General features: G+C 46.2%; 1 protein-coding gene across 1 annotated transcript in view; it reads left to right on the top strand.

Annotated features, from left to right (window-relative positions):
- The window catches only part of TBX15 (T-box transcription factor 15), a 109,620-nt gene that overhangs the window by 72,740 nt on the left and 12,313 nt on the right, over positions 1–24,567 (top strand). The window contains exons 5-7 of the mRNA XM_035141024.2: positions 66–233; positions 2,390–2,454; positions 18,689–18,786. Of these exons, the coding sequence (XP_034996915.2) occupies positions 66–233; positions 2,390–2,454; positions 18,689–18,786 (331 nt within the window). The remainder of the gene's footprint in view (positions 1–65; positions 234–2,389; positions 2,455–18,688; positions 18,787–24,567) is intronic.

Here is a 24,567-nt window from a genome sequence, read left to right on the forward strand (position 1 = left end):
TCTGAAATTTTTAGAAGAGTGCATTTCTGGTAAATCTCCCTTGCCTTTTCTCTGTTTCCCCAAAGATAATCCTGCACTCAATGCACAAGTATCAGCCCCGCGTCCATGTTATCCGCAAAGACTTCAGCAGCGACCTGTCTCCCACGAAGCCAGTCCCCACAGGTGATGGGGTGAAAACCTTCAACTTCCCAGAGACTGTCTTTACCACTGTCACTGCTTATCAAAACCAGCAGGTAATGAAAAAGATGCTCTAGCAGCCCATCTATTAACCGTCGCCAGGTTTCGATCTGCTCTTAAATGAAAGCTGTGCTCTCTGTGCCAAACTATGGCCCACTAATCAATACATTTATAAACAAATCTATCAAACAGGTGGCGCTGTGGGTTAAACCACTGAGCCTAGGGCTTGCTGATCAGAAGGTCGGCGGTTCGAATCCCTGCAACGGGGTGAGCTCCCGTTGCTCGGTCCCAGCTCCTGCCCACCTAGCAGTTCGAAAGCACATCAAAGTGCAAATAGATAAATAGGGACCGCTCCGGCGGGAAGGTAAACGGCGTTTCCGTGCGCTGCTCTGGTTCGCCAGAAGCAGCTTTGTCATGCTGGCCACATGACCCGGAAGCTGTCTGCGGACAAACACCGGCTCCCTCGGCCTATAGTGCGAGATGAGCGCCGCAACCCCAGAGTCGGACACGACTGGACCTGATGGTCAGGGGCCCCTTTACCTTTAAACAAATCTATCAGCAAAAATGTCACAACAAGCCAAGTACTGTTACAACACATGAGCAGAGTGGTGGTCTCAGCAATAAGTCAGCAGCGCAAGCGAAAATGACAGCATAAGTTAGCTTTGAAAGAAAAAGACAGGTGGTGTAACCCAACTTGTGGAAAAAAAGCCCCCCCCCCTCCGCAAATTCCACAGAGGAACAGAATTTGTCATAAATCAGGAACAGAAGGAGATTTGCAACATGGACAGTTGAGTTTACAGGCTGTTGATATGGAAATATTAAGTCTTTGGAAGAATTCCAGTAGGAACCAACCTAATATTAATGTCAAGATAGCCCAACAGCGTTTTGACTACAGATGTATATTTCAAATCTTAAAAATCATAAATACACGCTGAATTTTGCAGAAGACAAAGAAACCCTTTCTGCAACTTTATGACTTTAAGCTACTTACACAGCTATTAAAAAATGGTTCGCTTTAGGAACTCGGGAAAACATGGAGAAGTTTCCTCATAATGGGTATCTGTTTTCTTTTCCCAAGTCCTTCATGAAATCTCTCTCTTGTGAGGCCAACCAGCTGCAATGTAAGATGCACAGTGTCATTACATAGTATGTAGCTTAAAGCATATGAAAGCAGAATCTGTTTTCTTTACTTGGTCCCCTGACAAGATAAAAACTCTTTGCCCTGTACTATAGATTCTACAAAGTACTGTATGCTGGTTCCAGTTTTAACGCCACCAGGCATTGTTCAGCAAATTTCTGAACAGGACAGGAATTGCCGTCAGTGAACTTTGCCATTCTCCCAGAAACAGCTGACATGTGAAGGGAATGAGTGTACTTTGCTGCCTTCTTGATGCTGGAGCTCACTGTAGTTGAAAAATAATAATACAAAGATTTGAAAGAGATGGAATCTAGAAACACCAATTGCAGCTTTGAAGATAGAATGCGTTTCTGAGATTTGCTATTTTTATAGCAACATAACTGCACCTCCTAAAAGCCGACACAGCATTTCAGCACCAAGAGAAATGATAAAAGGAGCTGAGGGAAGGATAAATATGGTTAGGTGTGAGCAAATGCAGTCTTCATTTTAGCTATAGACCAGTGTTTCCCAAACTTGGGTCTCCAGCTGTTTTGGGACTACAGTTCCCATCACCACTGACCACTGGTCCTGCTAGCTAGGGATGATGGGAGTTGTAGTCCAAAAACAGCTGGAGACCCAAGTTTGGGGAAACACTGCTGTAGATGAAGGTGGCAGGGATGCCTAAAAGTCTCATAGAATAAGCGAGATGAGATTTTAGGAATAGCAAGGGGTGTTGATCAGGGATAGCTGATTTACAAGTTGAAGAAACAAATACACACACACACACACACGCACCACACACAATATACAATACAAGGTGTGTGTTTGTGTGTAATTTAATTTTGAGTAAAATGCAATGGAATGCAACCCAGAATTTACAGTGACATAGAACTGTTAATTTACCATTTATGGAAGCAATAATTCATTGTGCACATGCCCCTAACTCAACTGCAAACTGTTTATCTGGGGGACAGTGTGAAATGGCATCAAGCACCAATGAAAAGAAGAGTAATTGTGGAACGATCAAAGCTATGCAAAGTGTTAAGGAACGAAATGTTCTCCATAGAATCTAAGTTAATTTACATTCTGTTACAGATTACAAGATTAAAAATTGACCGGAATCCATTTGCAAAAGGGTTCAGGGATTCTGGAAGAAACAGGTAAGAGAGTCCCTTTAATCACCCCTGATTTCCTTTATTGTATCATCCTTCTCTGGCAAGGGTGCTGGAACAGGTCCCCCAGGCACAATGTGGTGCATTATGTAGTTAAAAGACCCTGGAATGAGCATCTGGGGCAGCAGATGGATTCATTTGCACCTTCAAACATTGCTGTGGTCAGTTTTATTTGTACCAGTCACATTTGCCCCCCCCTAAGACGTGGCTGATATCAAATCTAATGACACCATCTGCTTTGCTCTGCTTTTTTTACAATCAAGAAATATATAAATGTTATGAAATAAATAAATCTGCTGGTTGATTCCCCTCTCAGATCCTTGTTCATAGCCAATGCTATGTGCATGAATCGCTGGATCAGGTCATATGCTTTTGGTAGGGCAGTGTACAGAACAGATATAGGCTGTCGTGCTGCTTTAATTGCCCTGGTCTCAGTGGGTAATTCTGATCAGGTTGCCCAAGCTTGATAGCTCGAGTTCTTTACAACACTTTTTGAAACAGGCACTGCAAACAAGAATTGCAGAAAAGGTAATTGGTTCTAGTTTGCCTTCAATAGAGTCACTTCGTGCTATCCGAACTAGGAAGAGAGCAAAGCGAATTGTAGCAGATCCGTTGTATCCCAGTCATCATCTGTTTGATTTGATCTGGACATCGCCACAGGACTCTATACACAAAAACGGCTAGGCACAGGAACAGTTTTTTCCCTTGTGCCATCAAATTGTTAAATTCGTAGTTGTGTAGCATAAGAGGAGGCCAGTTATGGGTGGGGTTCCTTTGTTGTGTTATTGTATTGTGCAACAGTGTTTGTATAAAGTACGTTTATACAAGTACATTTATACAAGTAGGTTGGTACTTGGCCAATAAATAACAACATCAACAACAATTTCCTAGCCCAGTACTTGCTTTCCTCTTCACCGTGCTGTGCCATCCATCCCACTAGTGGGAGCAGAATGACTGCATTCCCGCTGCTTAGAATCTTGTAGGCCATGTTTCTGGTGCCGCTCTGCCCATTTCAAAAATGGCTGCGGCGGCAGAAGTCGCTTCTACGCATGTCCGGAAGTGCGTAGAAGCGACTTCTGGCGCTGTGGACATTTTGGAAATGGGCAGAGCGGCATCGGAAGTCGCTTCTACGCACTTCCGGACGTGCGTAGAAGCGACTTCTGGCGCAGTGGCCATTTTGGAAATGGGCAGAGCGGCACCAGAAGTTGCTTCTATGCATGTCCAGAAGTCGCATAGAAGCGACTTCCGGTGCCGCGCCGCTGCTGGTCCCGGATACAGCTCTCCTTGCCACCTTCTAGCAAGTAGCATAACTCAATATGAGAGGTGGCGTCAAGGAAAGTCATAGTCTGAAGGCCAAGGAAGGCCTCATCAGTTGGTTCTGGTGTACAATGATGATATCATGACTGATAGGCCTAGGAGTCCAATCTGAACTCAGTCTGGAGGTTGGATGACCTTCCCATGCACCTGGGAAATTAGTCATTTCTGACAATAATTTCTAGGATGGGCTGAAGGGATTTGTCCCTTCCCTGATGAAGCATGGTTCTCAGGAGGACTGATACATTCAATACCCTTGTTTGGGAAAAATTGGGAAGGGCCAAGGAAGTTTGTGTCAATAAATTAACTGCATCCAGCAGGTCTGAAGGTGCCTGTGAGTGATGAGAATGGTCCATGAGCATGTGGCTGGGTGGCTGAAGTCCAGCATATGAATGAGACATCCACAAGGTTTTGGCCTGGTGCGGTCGGACTTTTCCCCTCTTGAAAACTCTGGGAATCACAGAAACTTGTGGCTCATTAATATTAGGTATAGGGGAGGAAATTGCTACATGGTTGTGGCTGTGGAGAGCTCAGCGCAGCTTTCTGCTGACGTCAAACGGAACTGAAATCTTTAAGGTATTACACATTTAAGAGAGTTGCCCTGGGGAGGCTTATTGCAGGAAAGCCACACAAATAGTTGTGAGGGTTAATGAAGATCCTGCCAAGATTTTGTTGCAGTGTTCAGCCAACGAGATGCTGTAATTCTCGGAGGCATTCTGCAAAGAAATTGCACACCGAATGCACTTGGGTGGAGCGGCTAAAGGGAAAGGCAGAATAAAGCTGTCTGAAGAGATTTTCTATTGCACTACATACACATTAATTTTGTTCAACAGCCATCCCCTCACCTGGAGAATTAGGGAACTATAGTGGGGGGAGCATTATTATTATTATTATTATTATTATTATTATTATTATTATTATTATTTATATATCGCCCTATACCTAGAGGTCTCAGGGCGGTTCACAGAACAAAATCAAAATAGAAAACCACAAAACATATAATTAAACTAAAAACAACAACCCATTACCCCCTCCCCCCCAACCCCCCACATTTTAAAAAGAACATAGGATGTCAGTCAAATCAGCCAAGAGCATGGCAAGGCTCTCTAATACTACAGTTCCCAGGATTTTTGGAGGCAGTGGGAGAGCCATGACAGCTTAATTGCTATAAAATTGATATACATTTCAAGCGTAGATAACCCCACTGTGTACTTTGATTTACTCTGTCTTCTTTCGTTCGCCACAATTTTCAGCGTCATAGTTGTACAGAACCAGCAGGGGGCTCTGTGATTATTCTCAATTCACCCAGACCCCCCCCTACTATTATATGTTTCTCACCATCGCCATATAGGTGTGGGTGGGTGTATTTGGGTTGCCACCATAGCTGCCAAGTATCCCATATTCCCTGGGAAACCCCCTTTTTCCAGCTGTTCCCAGCCGAAAAAACGGATTTTTTTGTTCCCCCCCCCCGTTTATTCTGGCACGGCGACCATTTTGGAACTGGGCGGAGCATGCTCAGAAGCAACTTTTGATGCTGCTCTGCCCAGTTCCAAAATGGCTGCAGCGCGACTTCTGGTGCGACGGCCATTTTGGAACTGGGCACAGCAGCATCAAAAGTCACTTCTGAGCATGCTCCGCCCAGTTCCAAAATGGCGGCAGCGCTACTTCCGGTCTGCTACTTCCGGTCCGGTCCCTTATTTCTCGGGCTGGAACTTGGCAGGTATGGTTGCCACATATCCTTTCCCCCAGGAAACACCCTCTTTTTTCATGGGTATGTAAAAAGAGAGTCATCATAGTGATCCATAGTTAAAAGTAGAAGTCGGCAAATGTGTCCTCCTTTTTGCTCTTCAAAATATGGTAACCCTAGTATGTATGTGGGTACATGCATGTTCTCTCTCTCTCTCTCTCTCTCTCTCTCTCTCTCTCTCTCTCTCTCTCTCTCTCATTGTAATTATATATGTCCTTCCTTTCTGGATACAAATCCTCACAAGTAACATGAAACATACGTAAACAGAACACCAGTAAACATTATCAAACAAGTGATCAGAAATATTGTCGTGTGGACAGCAGAAAGGGATGTACAGTGGTGCCAATTGCACAGAAGGCATTGAAAATACAGGCGCCCCAAATTGCTTGTTCAAGTTCAAGTTCAAGTATTTCATTATGGTCACAGACCAGCATAAGCAAAACATCTAAATAAATAACATAACCGTATGAATCTAAGCGAATAATTATTAAATAAATGGGAGCAAGAACCAATCGTACTGTATCATGGCAGCGCAAAATCTGGCGACTGAATAGGTGACTTCTGGGCTCTCATCCTGTAATAATAGGGAGGATGTAATCATGAAATCATAGAGTTGGAAGGAACTGTGAGGGTCTTCTGGTCCAGTCCCCTGCAATGCAGGAATCTTTCGCCCAATTTGTGGCTCAAACCCTTGACCCTGGCATCTTGCTCTACTGAGTGAGCCATCTCAGTTCTATTAAAAATAATAATGTTTTTTTTAAAAAAAAATAAAAAACATAGCCACAAGTTAAGCTTCACAGTTCTAATTTCAATTAACTATCATTTGGAAAAGGTCCCTAAAGATTACTTGAGCCACTGCATTGCATCGTGAGAACCATCCTGATCTGGCCTATATGCGCCCCACACACTGTTCAGTGGGAGTAGGGGGAGGAGGAATGGGCATGTCAGTCACTTTCTCACTGCTTGTGGTTCCCAGTTTTCAACCTATGATTTGCAAAAGCATAGCAAAGCTTTGGATTCATAAAAACAAAAAAAAACAAAAACACAGTAACATAAATGCAGGCTGTTAACATATGACACCAGTCCTGAAAGACCTACATTGGCTCCCAGTACGTTTCTGAGCACAATTCAAAGTGTTGGTGCTGACCTTGAAAGCCCTAAACGGCCTCAACCCAGTATACCTAAAGGAGCATCTCCACCCACATCGTTCACTGAGGTCCAGTGCCAAGGGCCTTCTGGCGGTTCCCTCACTGCAAGAAGTGAGGTTATAGGGAAACAGGCAGAGGGCCTTTTAGGTAGTGGTGCCTGCCCCGTGGAACGCCCTCCCGTCAGATGTCAAGGAAATAAACAACTATCTGACTTTTAGAAGACATCTGAAGGCAACCGAGTCTTGAGAGTCCCATGGACTGCAAGAAGATCAAACCTATCCATTCTGAAGGAAATCAGCCCTGAGTGCTCACTGGAAGGACAGATCGTGAAGCTGAGGCTCCAATACTTTGGCCACCTCATGAGAAGAGAAGACTCCCTGGAAAAGACCCTGATGTTGGGAAAGATGGAGGGCACTAGAAGGGGACGACAGAGGACGAGATGGTTGGACAGTGTTCTCGAAGCTACGGACATGAGTTTGACCAAACTGCGGGAGGCAGTGGAAGACAGGAGTGCCTGGCGTGCTCTGGTCCATGGGGTCACGAAGAGTCGGACACGACTAAACGACTAAACAACAACAATAACAATGATAATAATAATTAAAGCAAGCAAGCTCGGAATCTGCGGATTGTGTCTCATCTGAGGGGGATCAACAGCTATCCTTCCCCAGTCTGGGGGTGCACCCATGACTTTTGCCTTCTGTTACAAACTTTCCTTTGTTTAAAACTCCACCAGGACTGAAAAACGAGTAGCATACAATCAAAAAGGATTACAATATTGGTATCCTCTTTCATCAAGCCTTTGCTTTTAGAAATTGTGTCTCTCCCCCACACTTTACACTGGGATAATTGAGGCCTTCTCTGGCCCACAGTGTCCAGGTTTTGTTTCTTTTTATTAGCTACTGCAGCATTCACACGGTGTAACGTTGCCATTAAAAGCATCGTTTGCTTTCCATTTATAAACATACAGGGCAGGCTCCAATACTGAGTCAGGCATGCCGATTCCCATTGGTGTCAACGGGCTTAAGTATGCTTAGCTGCACCCTGGATTAAAGCCATGGTTTTTATTTGCTCATAAATTCTACCAACCCTCAACCCTCCCCCCCCCTTCTCTGGGTAGAACCCTGCACAACCCTATAAAACCTGGCTGAATTAATTGGTGGCTTGGGAACACCAACAGAAATGTACTACGCCACAAAACAAACTTAGCCCAGTGTGGTACAGTATAGTGGTTAGCTGGGGTGCTCGACATAGCTGTCAAGTTTTTGCTTTTCTCGTGAGGAAGCCTATTCAGCATAAGGGAATTTCCCTTAAAAAAAGGGAGAACTTGACAGCTATGGTGCTTGACCTGGGCAAGAGGAGAGAGAGAGGGAGAGAGAACAGGAGAGAACCCGGGGTTCAAATTTCTCCTCTAGCATATTAAATTTTAAAAGATGATGCTGTTAAGGTGCTACACCCAATATGCCAGCAAGTTTGGAAAACTCAGCAATGGCCAGAGGATTGGAGAAGATCAGTCTACATCCCAATTCCAAAGAAGGGCAGTGCTAAAGAATGCTCCAACTACCGCACAATTGCGCTCATTTCACACGCTAGCAAGGTTATGCTTAAAATTCTACAAGGCAGGCTTAGGCAGTATGTGGACCGAGAACTCCCAGAAGTGCAAGCTGGATTTCGAAAGGGCAGAGGAACCAGAGACCAAATAGCAAACATGCGCTGGATTATGGAGAAAGCTAGAGAGTTCCAGAAAAACGTCTACTTCTGCTTCATTGACTATGCAAAAGCCTTTGACTGTGTCGACCACAGCAAACTATGGCAAGTTCTTAAAGAAATGGGAGTGCCTGATCACCTCATCTGTCTCCTGAGAAATCTCTATGTGGGACAAGAAGCTACAGTTAGAACTGGATATGGAACAACTGAGTGGTTCAAAATTGGGAAAGGAGTACGACAAGGTTGTATATTGTCTCCCTGCTTATTTAACTTATATGCAGAATTCATCATGCGAAAGGCTGGACTAGATGAATCCCAAGCCGGAATTAAGATTGCCGGAAGAAATATCAACAACCTCAGATATGCAGATGACACAACCTTGATGGCAGAAAGCGAGGAGGAATTAAAGAACCTTTTAATGAGGGTGAAAGAGGAGAGCGCAAAATATGGTCTGAAGCTGAACATCAAAAAAACCAAGATCATGGCCACTGGTCCCATCACCTCCTGGCAAATAGAAGGGGAAGAAATGGAGGCAGTGAGAGATTTCACCTTCTTGGGCTCCTTGATCACTGCAGATGGTGACAGCAGTCACGAAATTAAAAGACGCCTGCTTCTTGGGAGAAAAGCAATGACAAACCTAGACAGCATCTTAAAAAGCAGAGACATCACCTTGCCGACAAAGGTCCGTATAGTTAAAGCTATGGTTTTCCCAGTAGTGATGTATGGAAGTGAGAGCTGGACCATAAAGAAGGCTGATCGCCGAAGAATTGATGCTTTTGAATTGTGGTGCTGGAGGAGACTCTTGAGAGTCCCATGGACTGCAAGAAGATCAAACCTATCCATTCTTAAGGAAATCAGCCCTGAGTGCTCCCTGGAAGGACAGATCGTGAAGCTGAGGCTCCAATACTTTGGCCACCTCATGAGAAGAGAAGAATCCTTGGAAAAGACCCTGATGTTGGGAAAGATTGAGGGCACTAGGAGAAGGGGACGTCAGAGGACAAGATGGTTGGACAGTGTTCTCGAGGCTACGAACATGAGTTTGACCAAACTGAGGGAGGCAGTGCAAGACGGGAGTGCCTGGCGTGCTGTGGTCCATGGGGTCACGAAGAGTCGGACACGACTAAACGACTAAACAACAAGAAGCATATTAAATCCAGCCAAGCTGTGGTATTATCCCTACTAGATATCCCTACTTGAGATAATGCCACAGCTAGGCTGGATTTAATATGCTAGAGGAGAAATTTGAACCCCGGGTTCTCGTTAAATGAGTTGCTACAAAATAATGAGGCACTAGGTAGCCAGTGTGAACTACAGTCTACAGTTGGTGAGTAATCAGCATGGCACAAGCAAAGTAAGGAAATAATTCTACAAAATGCATTCAATGTGCCTTGAATATTTCTTACCATCATCATCATCACCACCGCCACCATCATCAGTGTTTTTTTTCCTGGGGGTACGCAGGGGTACGCATACCCCTAAACATTTTGTGAATCTAAGTTTGGCCTCATTGAGGGGCAGTATTTAAATATGAGTAGGAAAATGAGAGTACCCCTAAACATTTTTTTAAGAAAAAAAAGCACTGATAACAATAATAACAATGTTTGGAAAGATGGAAGGCACAAGGAGAAGGGGACGATAGAGGACGAGATGGTTGGACAGTGTTCTCGAAGCTACGAACATGAGTCTGACCAAACTGTGGGAGGCAGGAGTGCCTGGCGTGCTCTGGTTCATGGGGTCACGAAGAGTCGGACACGACTAAACGACTAAACAACAACAATAATAAATTCCCCCTTTTTTGCCTGCCTCTTAAGAAACAGAAATGGTGTTTGTTTTTGTTCTGGGGATTTTTATGCCACTCCGATGCATTTTGTTTAATGTCTGTAGAGAGATGAATGTGAAGACCAGAAGACATAAGGCTATGAATCCTTACAGAGAGTTGTCATCCATCTATCTGGTTTTAAAATACAGTTTGGAGGGTGCTCTTTTCCAGCCCCTTCCCTAACGATAGTCATCTTCACCTCCCCACTCCTGCTCAGCTCCCCTAATTTGCTCCACCTCGCTGTTGCCTCTGCTGCCATTCCCTCATTAGGGATTGTTGTTGTTGTTTAGTCGTTTAGTCGTGTCCGACTCTTCGTGACCCCATGGACCAGAGCACGCCATCTTGCAAATAAAAGCAGAAAAATATTACACCAGCTTACTTTTCTGTATAAGTGCTTAAAAATATAGCAGTTCTCTATCCTTGACTTGCTTCTGTGAGAACCAACCCATAGCTTAAGCGGAATACTGGATATTGTGATTATTCAAATGGTATTGAAAGTGTTAAGCTGAAAGGGACAAAGTGTATTTGTGTTTTACCAAATTGTATTCTTAATTTCATATAAAATCATTTGGAAAACACTCTATGACATATGTCAAAACAAAACAAAAAGCAAATCCTCCCCAACTTTCGCAACAAATCTTTGACAGATTGCTCTCATGGCCACTTTGCCTTGGAGAGATGCTACTTTCCACCAGAGAAGGCTTGACATTTTCAAATAAGAAACAAAACTGTTATGTACTGAGCTGAATCCTAGAACAATAGGATTCAGAAACAGCGGGAGCTACCCAATCCAACTCCAGGTGGAAGTGAATCCGCAACCTGATTGGCCTGCTGGAGCAGCCAATCAGGCGGCTGGCAGAAGTGAATCTGCTACCTGATTGGCCTGTAGGAGCAGCCAATCAGGCTGCAGGCAGAAGTCAATCCACAATATAATTGGCCCACAGGGGTAGCCCTGAAGTAGCCAATCACGCAAGGCCCATTGTGTAAATAATGTATATAAGCAGATGGTTTTGGGAAAAGAGCCATTCTTCTTCTCCTCTTCTCCTTGATGACTATGAGCTGAATAAAGAGCATGAAATTCACTCTCGACTCCGAGTACATTTCACTGGCGACGAGGGTGGGATCCTGCTGAGCTGACCGCCACCACGCACTGCACCGCAGCACCGCCACCTGCTGCACCGCTGCATCGCACCGTGCATCCAGGCTTCAGCTCCAGGACCCAAGGAACCCAGAATGGCAACCGACAGCAGCTTCTCGCCATTCAAACCAGCATCAGGAGACTGGGAAGGGTACGCCGCCCGTTTCAACTTCCTCCTGCAAGCGAAAGAAGTCACCAACGATGCCATGAAGAGGGCGACATTCTTCAGCGTCTGTGGAGAGGAGACGTTTGAAATCGCCCGGGCTCTCCTTGCACCTAGAGATGTCGCTACCGTCTCTTACAAAACAATAATGGAACGGCTGAAGGAGCACTTCTCACCACAGCCCTCGGTGGTAGCTTGCCGAAATGCCTTCTACGCAAAGCGGCAAGCCCCGGGGGAAACCATAACTGGGTTTGTGACCTCCCTCCGCCAAGCCGCCCTGCTTTGCAACTTCTCAGAGTTGGAGAACATGCTTCGTGACCGCCTCGTCGGTGGCCTGAGGGACGAGATGTTGCAACGACGCCTCTACGCCAAAAAAGACCTCACGTTCCAGATTGCTCTGGAGGAAGCCCTGGCAACCGAAGCCGCCGAGAGGTCAACGCAAGAGGCACGACCGGCCCCGCCATCCCAACCGAGGGTCTACCACGAAGACCTCACCGACGAATCCGAATCTGACAGGGAGGAAGTACACCGAGTACAGCGGCGCACTCAAGCAGCACACACACCACAGCAGCCTCGACGAGAAGGAGGGAACTGTGCAAGCTGCGGGGAGAACCACAAGAGGAGGACCTGTCGTTTCCGCAACGCAGAGTGCAGGCAGTGCAGAAAATTGGGACACATCGCCCGGGTGTGTCGGGCTCGACTCACCCGTCGACAAGCATCAGATGACCGACCCAGGAGCCCCAGGTCACACGGCACCATGCACCAAGGCAACTCGACGGAGATCACAGACTACCAGGTATTCCAGTTGCCCCATCCCAGCACAGAGAAAATTTATATAGAGGTACAGATAGAGGGAGCCCCATGCCGCATGGAGCTGGACACGGGTTCAACTCTATCCATAATCTCGGCCCGAACATTAAGGGAACTGTGCCCTAATGGGGGTCCCAAACTAAGGCCGGCCCCATTCACCCTCCGGGACTTCCAGAAACGTAAGGTCCCTACAATGGGGGTGGGGACCTTCAGGGTGCAATATCGAGGGCGAAAGCAACAATTGGACTTGCTGGTAGTTAAGGGCCCCTACGTTAGCTTACTGGGACTGGCATGGTTTGGACCTCTGGGGCTAGCCGTTACCGGGGTGAACCGCACTAGCTTACAAGTGGACGTGGACGCCATATGCAAAGAGTTTCCAGGGGTTTTCGATGGGGCATTGGGACGATATACAGGACCCCCCATTGCCCTACAGCTAGACCCCGCGGTACGACCCATCAGGCACAAGGCCCGCCGGGTCCCGTTCGCCCTGAAACCCCGCATAGACGAGGAATTGGACCGACTCGTGGAGCAAGGAGTGCTGGAGCCGGTGCCCAACGCCCCCTGGGAAACTCCAATTGTCACACCCGTCAAGCCTAACGGTTCGGTCCGCATCTGTGCAGACTACAAATGCACCATAAACAAGGCTCTCACGGCCCATGCATACCCAGTGCCAGTGGTCAGCCATGTCCTCGCCACCCTGGCTGGGTCAAAAATCTTTGGCAAACTGGACTTGGCCCAAGCGTATCAACAGTTGCCTGTGGACGAAGCCACAGCAGAGGCTCAGACGATTGTGACGCACAGAGGGGCATTCAGAGTAAAGCGGCTGCAATTTGGCGTTAGCGTGGCACCAGGCATATTCCAGAATCTAATGGACTCTCTCCTTAAAGGGATTCCTGGCGTCACCCCCTTCTTCGATGATGTACTGATCGCCGGGCCCACACCAGAGGAATTTGAGGACCGCCTCCGCTCCGTCCTGCACCGTTTCCAGACGGCGGGCCTCAAGGTGAAGCGGGAAAAGTGTTTACTGGGAGTGCCGCAGGTGGACTTTCTGGGATTTAAGGTGGACGCAGAAGGGGTCCATCCAACCGGTGACAAGGTACGGGCCATTTGTGAGGCCCCAGCGCCCAAGAGCAAGCCCGAACTTCAGTCATTCTTGGGACTATTGAACTTTTACCATGCCTTTCTTCCGCATAAGGCAGCGGTAGCGGAGCCCCTACACAGACTCCTAGATAAAAGGGCCCCTTGGGTGTGGGGCCAGCGACAAAGGGCCGCATTCCAGGCAGTCAAGGACTTGCTCGTCTCGAACTCGGTCTTGGCACACTTCGACGAGAGGCTGCCAGTGGTGCTGGCATGCGACGCCTCTCCCTATGGCATCGGCGCTGTCCTGGGACACCAACTCCCGGATGGAAGAGAGGTGCCGGTGGCATACTTCTCCCAGACGCTTGCTGCAGCCGAACGAAACTACTCACAGATTGACAAGGAGGGTCTGGCAATCGTGAAGGGCGTAAAAAAATTCCATGATTTCTTGTACGGGCGGCCCTTTACCATAGTGACTGACCACAAGCCGTTGCTTGGCCTGTTTGCCCCCGAGAAGCAGACCCCCCAAGTGTTGTCTCCACGTGTCCTCAGGTGGTCAATTTTCCTTGCCGGCTACCAGTATGCACTAATCCACCGCCCTGGGAAGGCGATGGGCCACGCAGACGCCCTCAGCAGGCTACCACTACCAGAAACAGGCCCCGACCCAGCGCCTGCGCAAGAGGTTATGACCCTGGAGCTGCTTCCCGACCGACCCATTCAGGCACAAGAAGTTGCGCACCATTCCACAAAAGATAGTGTCATCTCCCGGGTCCTGGACTGGGTGTGGCGAGGATGGCCCAGCAGCAGCCCCGGGCCAGAATTCGCTGGCTACACAAACCGCAAACATGAACTGTCGGCCCACAAGGGGTGCCTGTTATGGGGAAGCAGGGTTGTTGTTCCCCAGCCCCTCCGCAAAAGGGTCCTCACAGCCCTACACGAGACACACCCAGGGGTAGTGAGGATGAAGGCCCTTGCCAGGAGTTATGTGTGGTGGCCGGGGATTGACAGAGAGATAGAGGCCTGGGTCCAACACTGCCAGACCTGCCAAGAATCCCGCCCGGATCCCCCAAGGGCCCCAGTCCAGCCCTGGGAGTCCGCCCGACATCCATGGTCACGCTTGCACGTGGACTTCGCTGGCCCCTTCCAGGGAAAAACATTCTTCATAGTGGTGGATTCCTACACCAAATGGCTGGAGGTCGCACTGGTACCGTCCACTTCTACGGCGGCAGCCATCCGGGTACTACGTAAGCTTTTTGCAACCCACGGGCTCCCTGACACCCTCGTCTCGGACAATGGAACCGCATTCACGTCAGAGGAGTTCCAGACCTTCACAGCGCAGAACGCCATCCGCCACATCCGCTCAGCACCATTCCACCCTGCCACCAATGGCCAAGCGGAGCGCATGGTGCGGACCACCAAGGACAGCCTCCGCCGCATGACACAAGGGGACTGGGAATACCGCCTTGCCGCATTTCTTCTAGCACAGCACAGCACCCCAAGCACAACGACGGGCCGGAGCCCAGCTGAACTACTAATGGGCCGGCGCCTTGCAACTAGACTGGACCGACTTCACCCCGACAGAGCTCAGGATGAGGTAGTGGTGGGGAAAGGCAGGAACCCCCGGACATTTGTGGCCCAGGACGCAGTGTACGCAAAGAATTTTGGGGCAGGCCCAGCATGGGTACCCGCCACAGTCACCAAGGTGACCGGTCCCGTGTCGTACGAGGTACTAACGGAAGGGGGGCAATGTTGGCGCCGCCACTGCGACCAGCTACGGCGACGATTCCCAGGAGGAACCCGGGAGGAGAGCGGGACAGAGGGGTCCCAAGGGGACAGCAGGGCAGTGAGGCCTGTAGAGCGAGAGGGGTGGGCAGGGGAAGCAGAAGCAGTAGGCACAGAGGGGCGCCCCGAGGCTGGAAGGACACCGGAACCAGAGCCACAACCTAGTGGTTCAGTGGCGCCAGACCAGACAGCCCCGGCACAGCCAGCAGCCTCGGAACACGAGCCAGAACCAGAACCCCTGACCAAGGAACACCCCAGGCCACAACGCACACGGAGGCGGCCAGCAGACCTTGGGGACTACGAATGCAACTTCCCGGGCAGGACTGGAACTTAGAGGGGAGGGGTGTTATGTACTGAGCTGAATCCTAGAACAATAGGATTCAGAAACAGCGGGAGCTACCCAATCCAACTCCAGGTGGAAGTGAATCCGCAACCTGATTGGCCTGCTGGAGCAGCCAATCAGGCGGCTGGCAGAAGTGAATCTGCTACCTGATTGGCCTGTAGGAGCAGCCAATCAGGCTGCAGGCAGAAGTCAATCCACAATATAATTGGCCCACAGGGGTAGCCCTGAAGTAGCCAATCACGCAAGGCCCATTGTGTAAATAATGTATATAAGCAGATGGTTTTGGGAAAAGAGCCATTCTTCTTCTCCTCTTCTCCTTGATGACTATGAGCTGAATAAAGAGCATGAAATTCACTCTCGACTCCGAGTACATTTCAAAAACCTTTAGATATGTAGTTGCTTTCGGACAACTGAGATTGGCGGCGTATCCTGGGGGTGGGGAAAGCTTTTCAGATCAGCTAGGTGGGGTGGAAAATGTAGCAAGATATTCCAGATGCCAAGGAATGGGCTTCTTGCAAGAACACTCAGAAGACAGCAAAAATACTGTATGCTAGCAGATGCGGTGGGAGGAGGCTGGCCATATGGAAAGAGTTACTGAAACAAAGAGATATGTGGAACATCTTTTCCCTTTTTGGGGAAACAATGGGGTCATTTAATATATTACCTATTAATAAAATGTAATGGCACTAAAAAAAAACCCTAAAACCCCAAAAGAAAATCAAACAAGAGACAGTAAATTCTGAAGACCTATTAAAGAGGCTAGGTTTTTAAAAATGAAATGGAGCCTATACAGTTTCCCTCTTTCTCCTTCCAGCCCATCATTAATGACAGAAAGAAAAACGAGAGTTTGTGATTGAACAGACAACATCAGTCCACAATAGGACTGGGGGGAAGGGCAGAGAATAGGAATCCTGAGCTGACAGGCAGGCAGTCTGCTTGGACCAGGTCGTGCATAAGAGCTTCAGTCTTGGATAGGAATTCAAATCTGCAACCATTTCATCAAAGTCGGATATCATCTTGTGAAACTCGTTCTCCATGCAGTAGCAGCCCATTTGGCAAGGTAGAGCCATGGAGCCATCTTCCTGAGACCGGTGCCCCTGGAGCTTGCCAAGGGCTGGGCTGGGTGGGGGCACCCAATTGGTTCTGCTGGTGCACAATTCAAAGTGTTGGTGCTGACCTTTAAAGCCCTAAACGGCCTCGGTCCTGTATACCGAGGAGTGTCTCCACCCCCACCGTTCAGCCTGGACACTGAGGTCCAGCGCCGAGGACCTTCTGGTGGTTCCCTCACTGCGAGAAGCAAAGCTACAGGGAACCAGGCAGAGGGCCTTCTCGGTAGTGGCACCCGCCCTGTGGAACGGGTCAGAGGTCAGAGAGATAAACAACTACCTGACATTTAGAAAATACCTAAAGGCAGCCCTGTTTAGGGAAGTTTTTGGTCTGTGATATTTTAAGGTATTTTGATGTGTGTTGGAAGCCGCCCAGAGTGGCGGGGGAGACCCGGCCAGATGGGTGGGGTATAAATAATAAATAATAAATTATTATTATTATTATTATTATTATTATTATTATTATTATTATTATCATTATTATCTACTTAGCCCCAAACTTGCCCCTGCCCTGCTCCATCCCACCACAAGGTCCACTATTGCTTGAGAGTAACAGAGGTCCATGAATACCTGAGGTTAACTTTAAAGTACCCTTGGTGGTAGGGTCTGAAGTGAGTTGTCAAAAAGAGGAGCATTGCTGGATCAGGCCAGTGGCCCATCTAGTCCAGCATCCTGTGCCCACAGTGGCCAACCAGATGCTCACAAATAGGTTTTGAGCACAACTGAAAATCCCTTTCTGGAATTTCCAGAAAGATGACTGTCTTCAGCAGAGGAGAAGTTTCAGTCAAACATTCCCTGACCTTGTGCTCTTGTCCAAATGTTTTCTTGGACCACATTATATCTGTATGCTTATTCCCTTGCCATAGTTAAGGTTTGGAAATCTGAAGTAAGCCCTTGCCCTGGATCTGAAGCAAAGTGGAGCTTGTTTTAAGTGAAGAGGCCCTTTATCCAAAGGAGGTTCTTAATATACACTATTTCTGGTTTTCAGATGTGTGAAGCAGCTCTCTTTAAAGTTTCTTTCTGGACTGTGTTAGTGTTAACCATGCAAGTTCACATTATTGTGTCAACTTGAGCCTTGTGCGACTCCTGTGGCCTTCACGTTAACCAGAAAGGTTTGGGTTTTTTTTGTGGTGCTATAGCCTGTGTTGTTCTGAGAAGGCAAGGTGGAAACATCTTCTGTTCTTACACTCAGCAGCTTAGCAGCTAATAAACACTGTACAGCAACTTCTCGTCTCTTAAACTTGCTATTGCAATACAGAGTTTTGCCAGGCGCTATATATTTTAAACATCCACACTTCCGGGGTGACTTTGGAAAGTCAACTGAGCGATGGCATGCATGTTCAGGAAACCTTTTTAGCTGCAGCAACACAAGCCAACACAAGCTCCCTTAAGAGTCTCGAGGGACCCGAGGGCTGCAGAAATTGAACATGAGCAGGTTCTCAAATTTAATGAGCCACAAGAAAGCAGGCTAGCGATAGGAAATAAAACAAAAGAGGGATGAGCGAGTAATGGAGGAAGGTTAACTGGTCTCCCCTGATTCCTCCTCACTTTTCTTGCTGTTTCTTTCCCCAGTCCTCCTTTAGCTTTGTGGTCAATAATGAAGGCTGTTAAGCCAACTCTGAGTTTGAACTCCAGCTCTGCTACAGGTCTTGAATGTGGCCTCTGGCTCATCACCTTCGGCATCACTTTCTGCATGTGCTGCTTCATTTTTATTTATTCATATCCCTTCCAGAGGTTTTCCCTGTTCAGAGTCTGAGGCACAGCTTGGAAAGATCAGTTTTTCTGATCAAAGAGGCAGTGCCAAATGAATCACTAAAGCCGCTTCTCACAAAGGAGTGGATGATTTAGAAGCCAACAAGAAAATATGAAGGGGAAAACCTGTATCATTAAAAACGTGGGTGATTTTTATTTTTAAAAGCACAGGTGTGCACAACATAGCAATTCAGAAAGTTGCTGTTGACAGAGAGAACAATAAAGCTGAAATAATCTCATTTATTAAAGTGGCTATACCTACTCACTGACATTTCTCTCTCTCTCTGTCTCTCTCTCTCTCCCTGTTTTCATTTCACAGAACTGGCCTGGAGGCCATTATGGAAACATATGCATTCTGGAGGCCTCCCGTGCGCACGCTCACCTTTGAAGATTTCACCACCATGCAAAAACAGCAAGGTGAGCCATTTTTTAATGGGCACCAGAATGGTGGCCATGAAGCAACTGCAGAGCCGCTCTAATGGGCATATGGTATCCAGCTGAATCCCTGATAGTCCTGTGACTCTTGACAGCCGTGCAGAGATATAAACCAGAAAAAGTTCAGCTACTTGTTTCAGAAACAGGGGAGGTTTCGTCACAGGGGCACTTTATAGCCATCCCAAAGCCCTCTGTATGGCTAGTTCATATTCGGGCTAACACCCCTACTGTATGGGAGAGAGCGGCACATGTGCTTTTCGTTTGGAATATCCCAAGCTGAAGCTCCCATTTAAGCAAGATTTCAGGCAAAAGGCCTAGGAAAGGCCTCTTTGCCTGAAAACTCGGGAGAATTGCAGCTGGTTGGAGTAGGGCAGGGCTGGGGGAACCTGGGGCCCTCCAGGTGTTGTTGGACCCCAACAACACTTTGTTGTGGGTGTCCATCTGTCTCTCGAGACAATGGAGTGCTCCTCAAAGGGTGAAGACAAATTGAAGTGGCCTCCCCAGGGCGCAAGCCTGGGCTGTGTGTATGGAGGTCCTGGGCTTCCCAGGTGACAAGACCTCCCTCTTGGCCTCACTGATGTGGTCCAAAGGAAAGCAGAGCAATATGTTTGGCACCAGCTTGGCTGCAGGAGTTGCTGGAAGGAGGTGTACAAGGTGCCTTCCAGCTGTCCTAAGGACTTCACTCCGGATTTGTGTAGGGTTTGCTCCTTAGCTTTTTCTTCTCCTGAAGATATTCCACAAGGTAGCAGAGGTTCAGGGTCCTTTTTCTAAATGGGCTACCTTCCCAGGTTGACGAGCCCCATCTGCCCCCCATTTCCCTCTACAGCAGGTGCAGAAACTGCCTTCTTGACCACTATTAGTCTCATCTGCTCAATCTGCAAGAGCCTGTCTTCGCATACAGGGGAAGTTCTTAAGTCACCGAGGGGTTGAACCCCATTGGCTATCCTCACCTGGTTTATCCGGCCAGTCAAAGCCATTTCCCGGGCATAGCTGTCAAGTTCTCCCTTTTTTTTAAAAAAAGGGAAATTCCCTTATGCTGAATAGGCTTCCCCATGAGAAAAGGGAAAACTTGACAGCTATGTTCCCGGGGTGTGGCCCCTGTCAAATGCGGACAGCTTTTGTGAGTGTAGGGTAGAGACCTAAGGTGGGCAAGCTACCCCAGAAGGAGCATGATGTGTCCGCCATCAGATACTACCCCTCCCCTAGCACCCCATACATGGGAGTTGTAGCTTGACAATATCTGGAGGGCCATAGGTTTCCCATCCCTGGAACAGACAATGCTAGGCTGCAGGAACCCATGGGCTGAATCAATATAAGGTTTCTTCCTGATAGAGAAAGAGGATGTCTACTTAAATGAACTTACAATGAAAGATGCCTGGTCAATGTAATGGTGGTGGTAGGAACATAAGTGCATTTTCAATTCAGCATTGGGTTTTCTTGTATGTGGCTGACTTCTTGCTCTCTTCCGCCTTCCTTATTCCTTCCCTTGTTCATCTGCCAGTTGAGGCGAAGCTCCTTGTTTGTAAGTTTACTGTTCCTGCTTCCCTGCTGTTTTTTTCCATCTCCTTGTCACTGCCAAGGAACATGGAGCACCGATAGATGATCCCGGCCTTTAGCAAAGGCCAGGGCTGAAATAAACCTTTGCTGTTATTTGTTCCTGGGGAAAGTGGCAACATTTCCAGTGTGTTTGTCACAATATCCCCACTGTGGCTGGCATTCTTCCAGGCAACTATGCCCAAGGGTGGTCTTTTGAGTGATCACCATGAGGTTCTGCCCCAGAGCCAAGGATTGCCTCCTGGGTTGTGACCAAGAAAGCAAGGAGGAGCTATGCTGTTTTGCTGCCTTCCCTTGTCAATAAATATAAGGCATATTTATGCCATAAACTTCCATCAGATCCATGCCAGCCCAATGATCATGGTTTCCCTTGAAGAATCCTAGAAATGGCAGTTTGATGTAGGTGTTAAGAGTTCTCCAGAAGAGAGCCATGGCTCCTTGTATGGAACTAGACCTCTCAGAGTTTCTTTCAATAAAATTTTATGCCCTGCCTTTCTGCCTTGTAGGGCAGCTCACAATCACACAAAAGCCGTTAGCAAAAAACAAAATGAAAGATAAGACCAATTGAAACAAATAAGCAGCATAAATATCAGCAACCAAGGTGGCAGAAAACCTAAGGGGAACCATGCTTTAAAAAAACCACTCTCTTGTGCTAAATTTCATTGGAAGACTTTACTGGGAGAGAGGGAATGGCTCTTTAAACCAGTTGGAGCTCCCTGCCTATTGATACCTTCACTGTACATGTTTCTGGCACTTGCTAAAAACATTATTGTTTAGGCAAGCCTACCCTAGTGCTTAAAAAGTTGAGGTAGTTTTAATATCTTTAAGTATTTTTTTAAAAAACTTTTGTGTGTGTTTTTTAAAAAAATGTATTTATTAAAGATTTTCTCAAACAACAAAACATACAAAAATACAAAACACACAAAGAAAAGTACAAAGCATAAAAAAGAAAAAACAAGAATACAAAAAGAATACAAAAAGAAAAAATACATAAATGCAAAAACAAAAATTCTAACTATAACCCTTATTTCCAATCTATTGACTTCCTCATTCCACCTCCTTCTGCGATTCTTTACATATCCTCCGTAGCAAACTCTAAATCTTATATAAATACTAATTGTTACTTTAACTATACCTTAATTCTTTAATCTTTTATATCTTATCCTTTTATATTCTATCTAGATCTTACTTCTTAATTTAATTGTCCTTAACTTCTATCAATACTTATTTCACACCATTGTATTATCTACAACCTCTATTTTATCTCCCTCACTTCCACTAATTCTAATCCATTATACGTTTATTCTTTAAATAAATTTTAAATTTCTTCCAATCTTCTTCCACTGCTACTTCACTCCGATCCCGGAGTCTCCCGGTCAGCTCAGACAGTTCCATAAATTCTATCAACTTCTTCTGCCATTCGTCCAATGTTGGTAATTCTTCATTTTTCCAATTCTTTGCCAGTAGAATTCTTGCAGCTGTTGTGGCATACAAAAAGAAAGTAACATCCTTCCTAGGTATTTCATCTCCCGTTATCCCAAGTAAGAAGGCCTCTGGTTTTTTAACAAAGGTGTTTTTCAACACTTTTTAAAATTCATTATAAATCTTTTCCCAGAAGTCTCTCACTTGGGGGCACATCCATCCAACTTTTGTGTGTTTTAAAGTACTTTTGTAAATTGTTCTTGATTTTCTTGTGTTGTCTTTTTGTAAACTGCTTTGAATTATTATTATTATTTTAAAAAACAATTAAGCGGTATATAAATCTTATGAAATAAATAAGTAAAATAGCTAGTCCCCCACTTCATCCATAGTGCTTGAACTATGAGGGTTGGGTGGGCAGAGGGGACCACTGCATTTTGTGAACTCTTCTTAGCTCCTGTGTTCAAAGGCTATTGGGGGATGAGGGTGATTCATGTTTTGGATAAAATTGGGAGGAGTCAGCAAGTGCTTCTGAGGCTTATTAAGTCCCATGGCCCCCACTGTTCTGATATAATTTAACTACTACTTCCTCAATCCAAAGTTTAATTAAAATGTATGAGAAGGAAACTTCTGTATCATTCTGTTTTCTCAGATGTGTGACCTATCCAATGCTTCCCCCCCCTAAAAAAATGTTTAGGGGTACTCTCATTTTGACTCAAGAAAAATCTCCATTTTATAGTTCAAATCAGGAAAAATAAATACAGTAAGTGGACAAAAGTGCAAAGATTCACAAAATGTTTAGGGGTATGCATCCCCCCAGGAAAAAAAGCACTGCACCTATCCAATTTTCAGAGGTATTTCCTGGATGCTGCTGAAAATCCTCTCTCACCCAGTCCAAGGCTCTTTCAAGAATTTAACACCAACCCCAAAAACATAAATGCAAAAACAAAAATTCTAACTATAACCCTTATTTCCAATCTATTGACTTCCTCATTCCACCTCCTTCTGCGATTCTTTACATATCCTCCGTAGCAAACTCTAAATCTTATATAAATACTAATTGTTACTTTAACTATACCTTAATTCTTTAATCTTTTATATCTTATCCTTTTATATTCTATCTAGATCTTACTTCTTAATTTAATTGTCCTTAACTTCTATCAATACTTATTTCACACCATTGTATTATCTACAACCTCTATTTTATCTCCCTCACTTCCACTAATTCTAATCCATTATACGTTTATTCTTTAAATAAATTTTTGTGTTGTCTTTTTGTAAACTGCTTTGAATTATTATTATTATTTTAAAAAACAATTAAGCGGTATATAAATCTTATGAAATAAATAAGTAAAATAGCTACTCCCCCACTTCATCCATAGTGCTTGAACTATGAGGGTTGGGTGGGCAGAGGGGACCACTGCATTTTGTGAACTCTTCTTAGCTCCTGTGTTCAAAGGCTATTGGGGGATGAGGGTGATTCATGATTTGGATAAAATTGGGAGGAGTCAGCAAGTGCTTCTGAGGCTTATTAAGTCCCATGGCCCCCACTGTTCTGATATAATTTAACTACTACTTCCTCAATCCAAAGTTTAATTAAAATGTATGAGAAGGAAACTTCTGTATCATTCTGTTTTCTCAGATGTGTGACCTATCCAATGCTTCCCCCCCCCCTAAAAAAATGTTTAGGGGTACTCTCATTTTGACTCAAGAAAAATCTCCATTTTATAGTTCAAATCAGGAAAAATAAATACAGTAAGTGGACAAAAGTGCAAAGATTCACAAAATGTTTAGGGGTATGCATCCCCCCAGGAAAAAAAACACTGCACCTATCCAATTTTCAGAGGTACTTCCTGGGTGCTGCTGAAAATCCTCTCTCACCCAGTCCAAGGCTCTTTCAAGAATTTAACACCAACCCCAAAAACATACAATCTCTTTTGCTAGTTACAAGTAGGTAGCCGTGTTGATCTGACGTAATCAAAACAAAATAAAAAAATTCCTTCCAGTAGCACCTTAGAGAAACAACTAAGTTTGTCATTGGTATGAGCTTTCGTATGTATCTGAAGAAGTGTGCATGCACACGAAAGCTCATACCAATGACAAATTTAGTTGGTCTCTAAGGTGCTACTGGAAGGAATTTTTTTATTTTGTTTCCATCTCTGTTGCTGATTATCTTCCTTTAATGTTACATACAAAGACCTCAGGGACCATGGATTTTAGTGATTTGCCCCCTAGGAGTGGAATATCTGTTACGGCATGTTCTGTTTGATTGATGTCCTTGGTCAAAACATTGTAAGTAAATAGTACTTTTTACGACTTACATGTGTGGCCAGGCTAATAGCAGTTTTTTTTTTCTGGAGGGGTGGTGGTGTCAATACAGAACTTTATAATGCAGGGGCATAGGAAGATAGGGGCGGTGGGGGCGGTGCGCCCCGAGTGACACGATCCCAGGGGCACCATCGCCGCTGCCCGCACCGCCCCAAAACGTGCGCCATGTCACCATAGCTGCCAAGTTCCGGCCTGGGAAATAAGGGACTGGACCGGAAGTAGCAGACCGGAAGTAGCGCTGCCGCCATTTTGGAACTTGGCGGAGCATGCTCAGAAGCTACTTTTGATGCTGCTCTCCCCAGTTCCAAAATGGCCGCCGCACCAGAAGTCGCGCTGCAGCCATTTTGGAACTGGGCAAAGCAGCATCAAAACTCGCTTCTGAGCATGCTCCGCCCAGTTCCAAAATGGCCTCCGCGCCAGAATAAACCAGGAAAAAACAAAAAAAATCCGTTTTTTCGGCTG

Source organism: Zootoca vivipara, chromosome 16 (assembly GCF_963506605.1).
Source record: "Zootoca vivipara chromosome 16, rZooViv1.1, whole genome shotgun sequence".
Taxonomy (NCBI): Eukaryota; Metazoa; Chordata; class Lepidosauria; order Squamata; family Lacertidae; genus Zootoca; species Zootoca vivipara.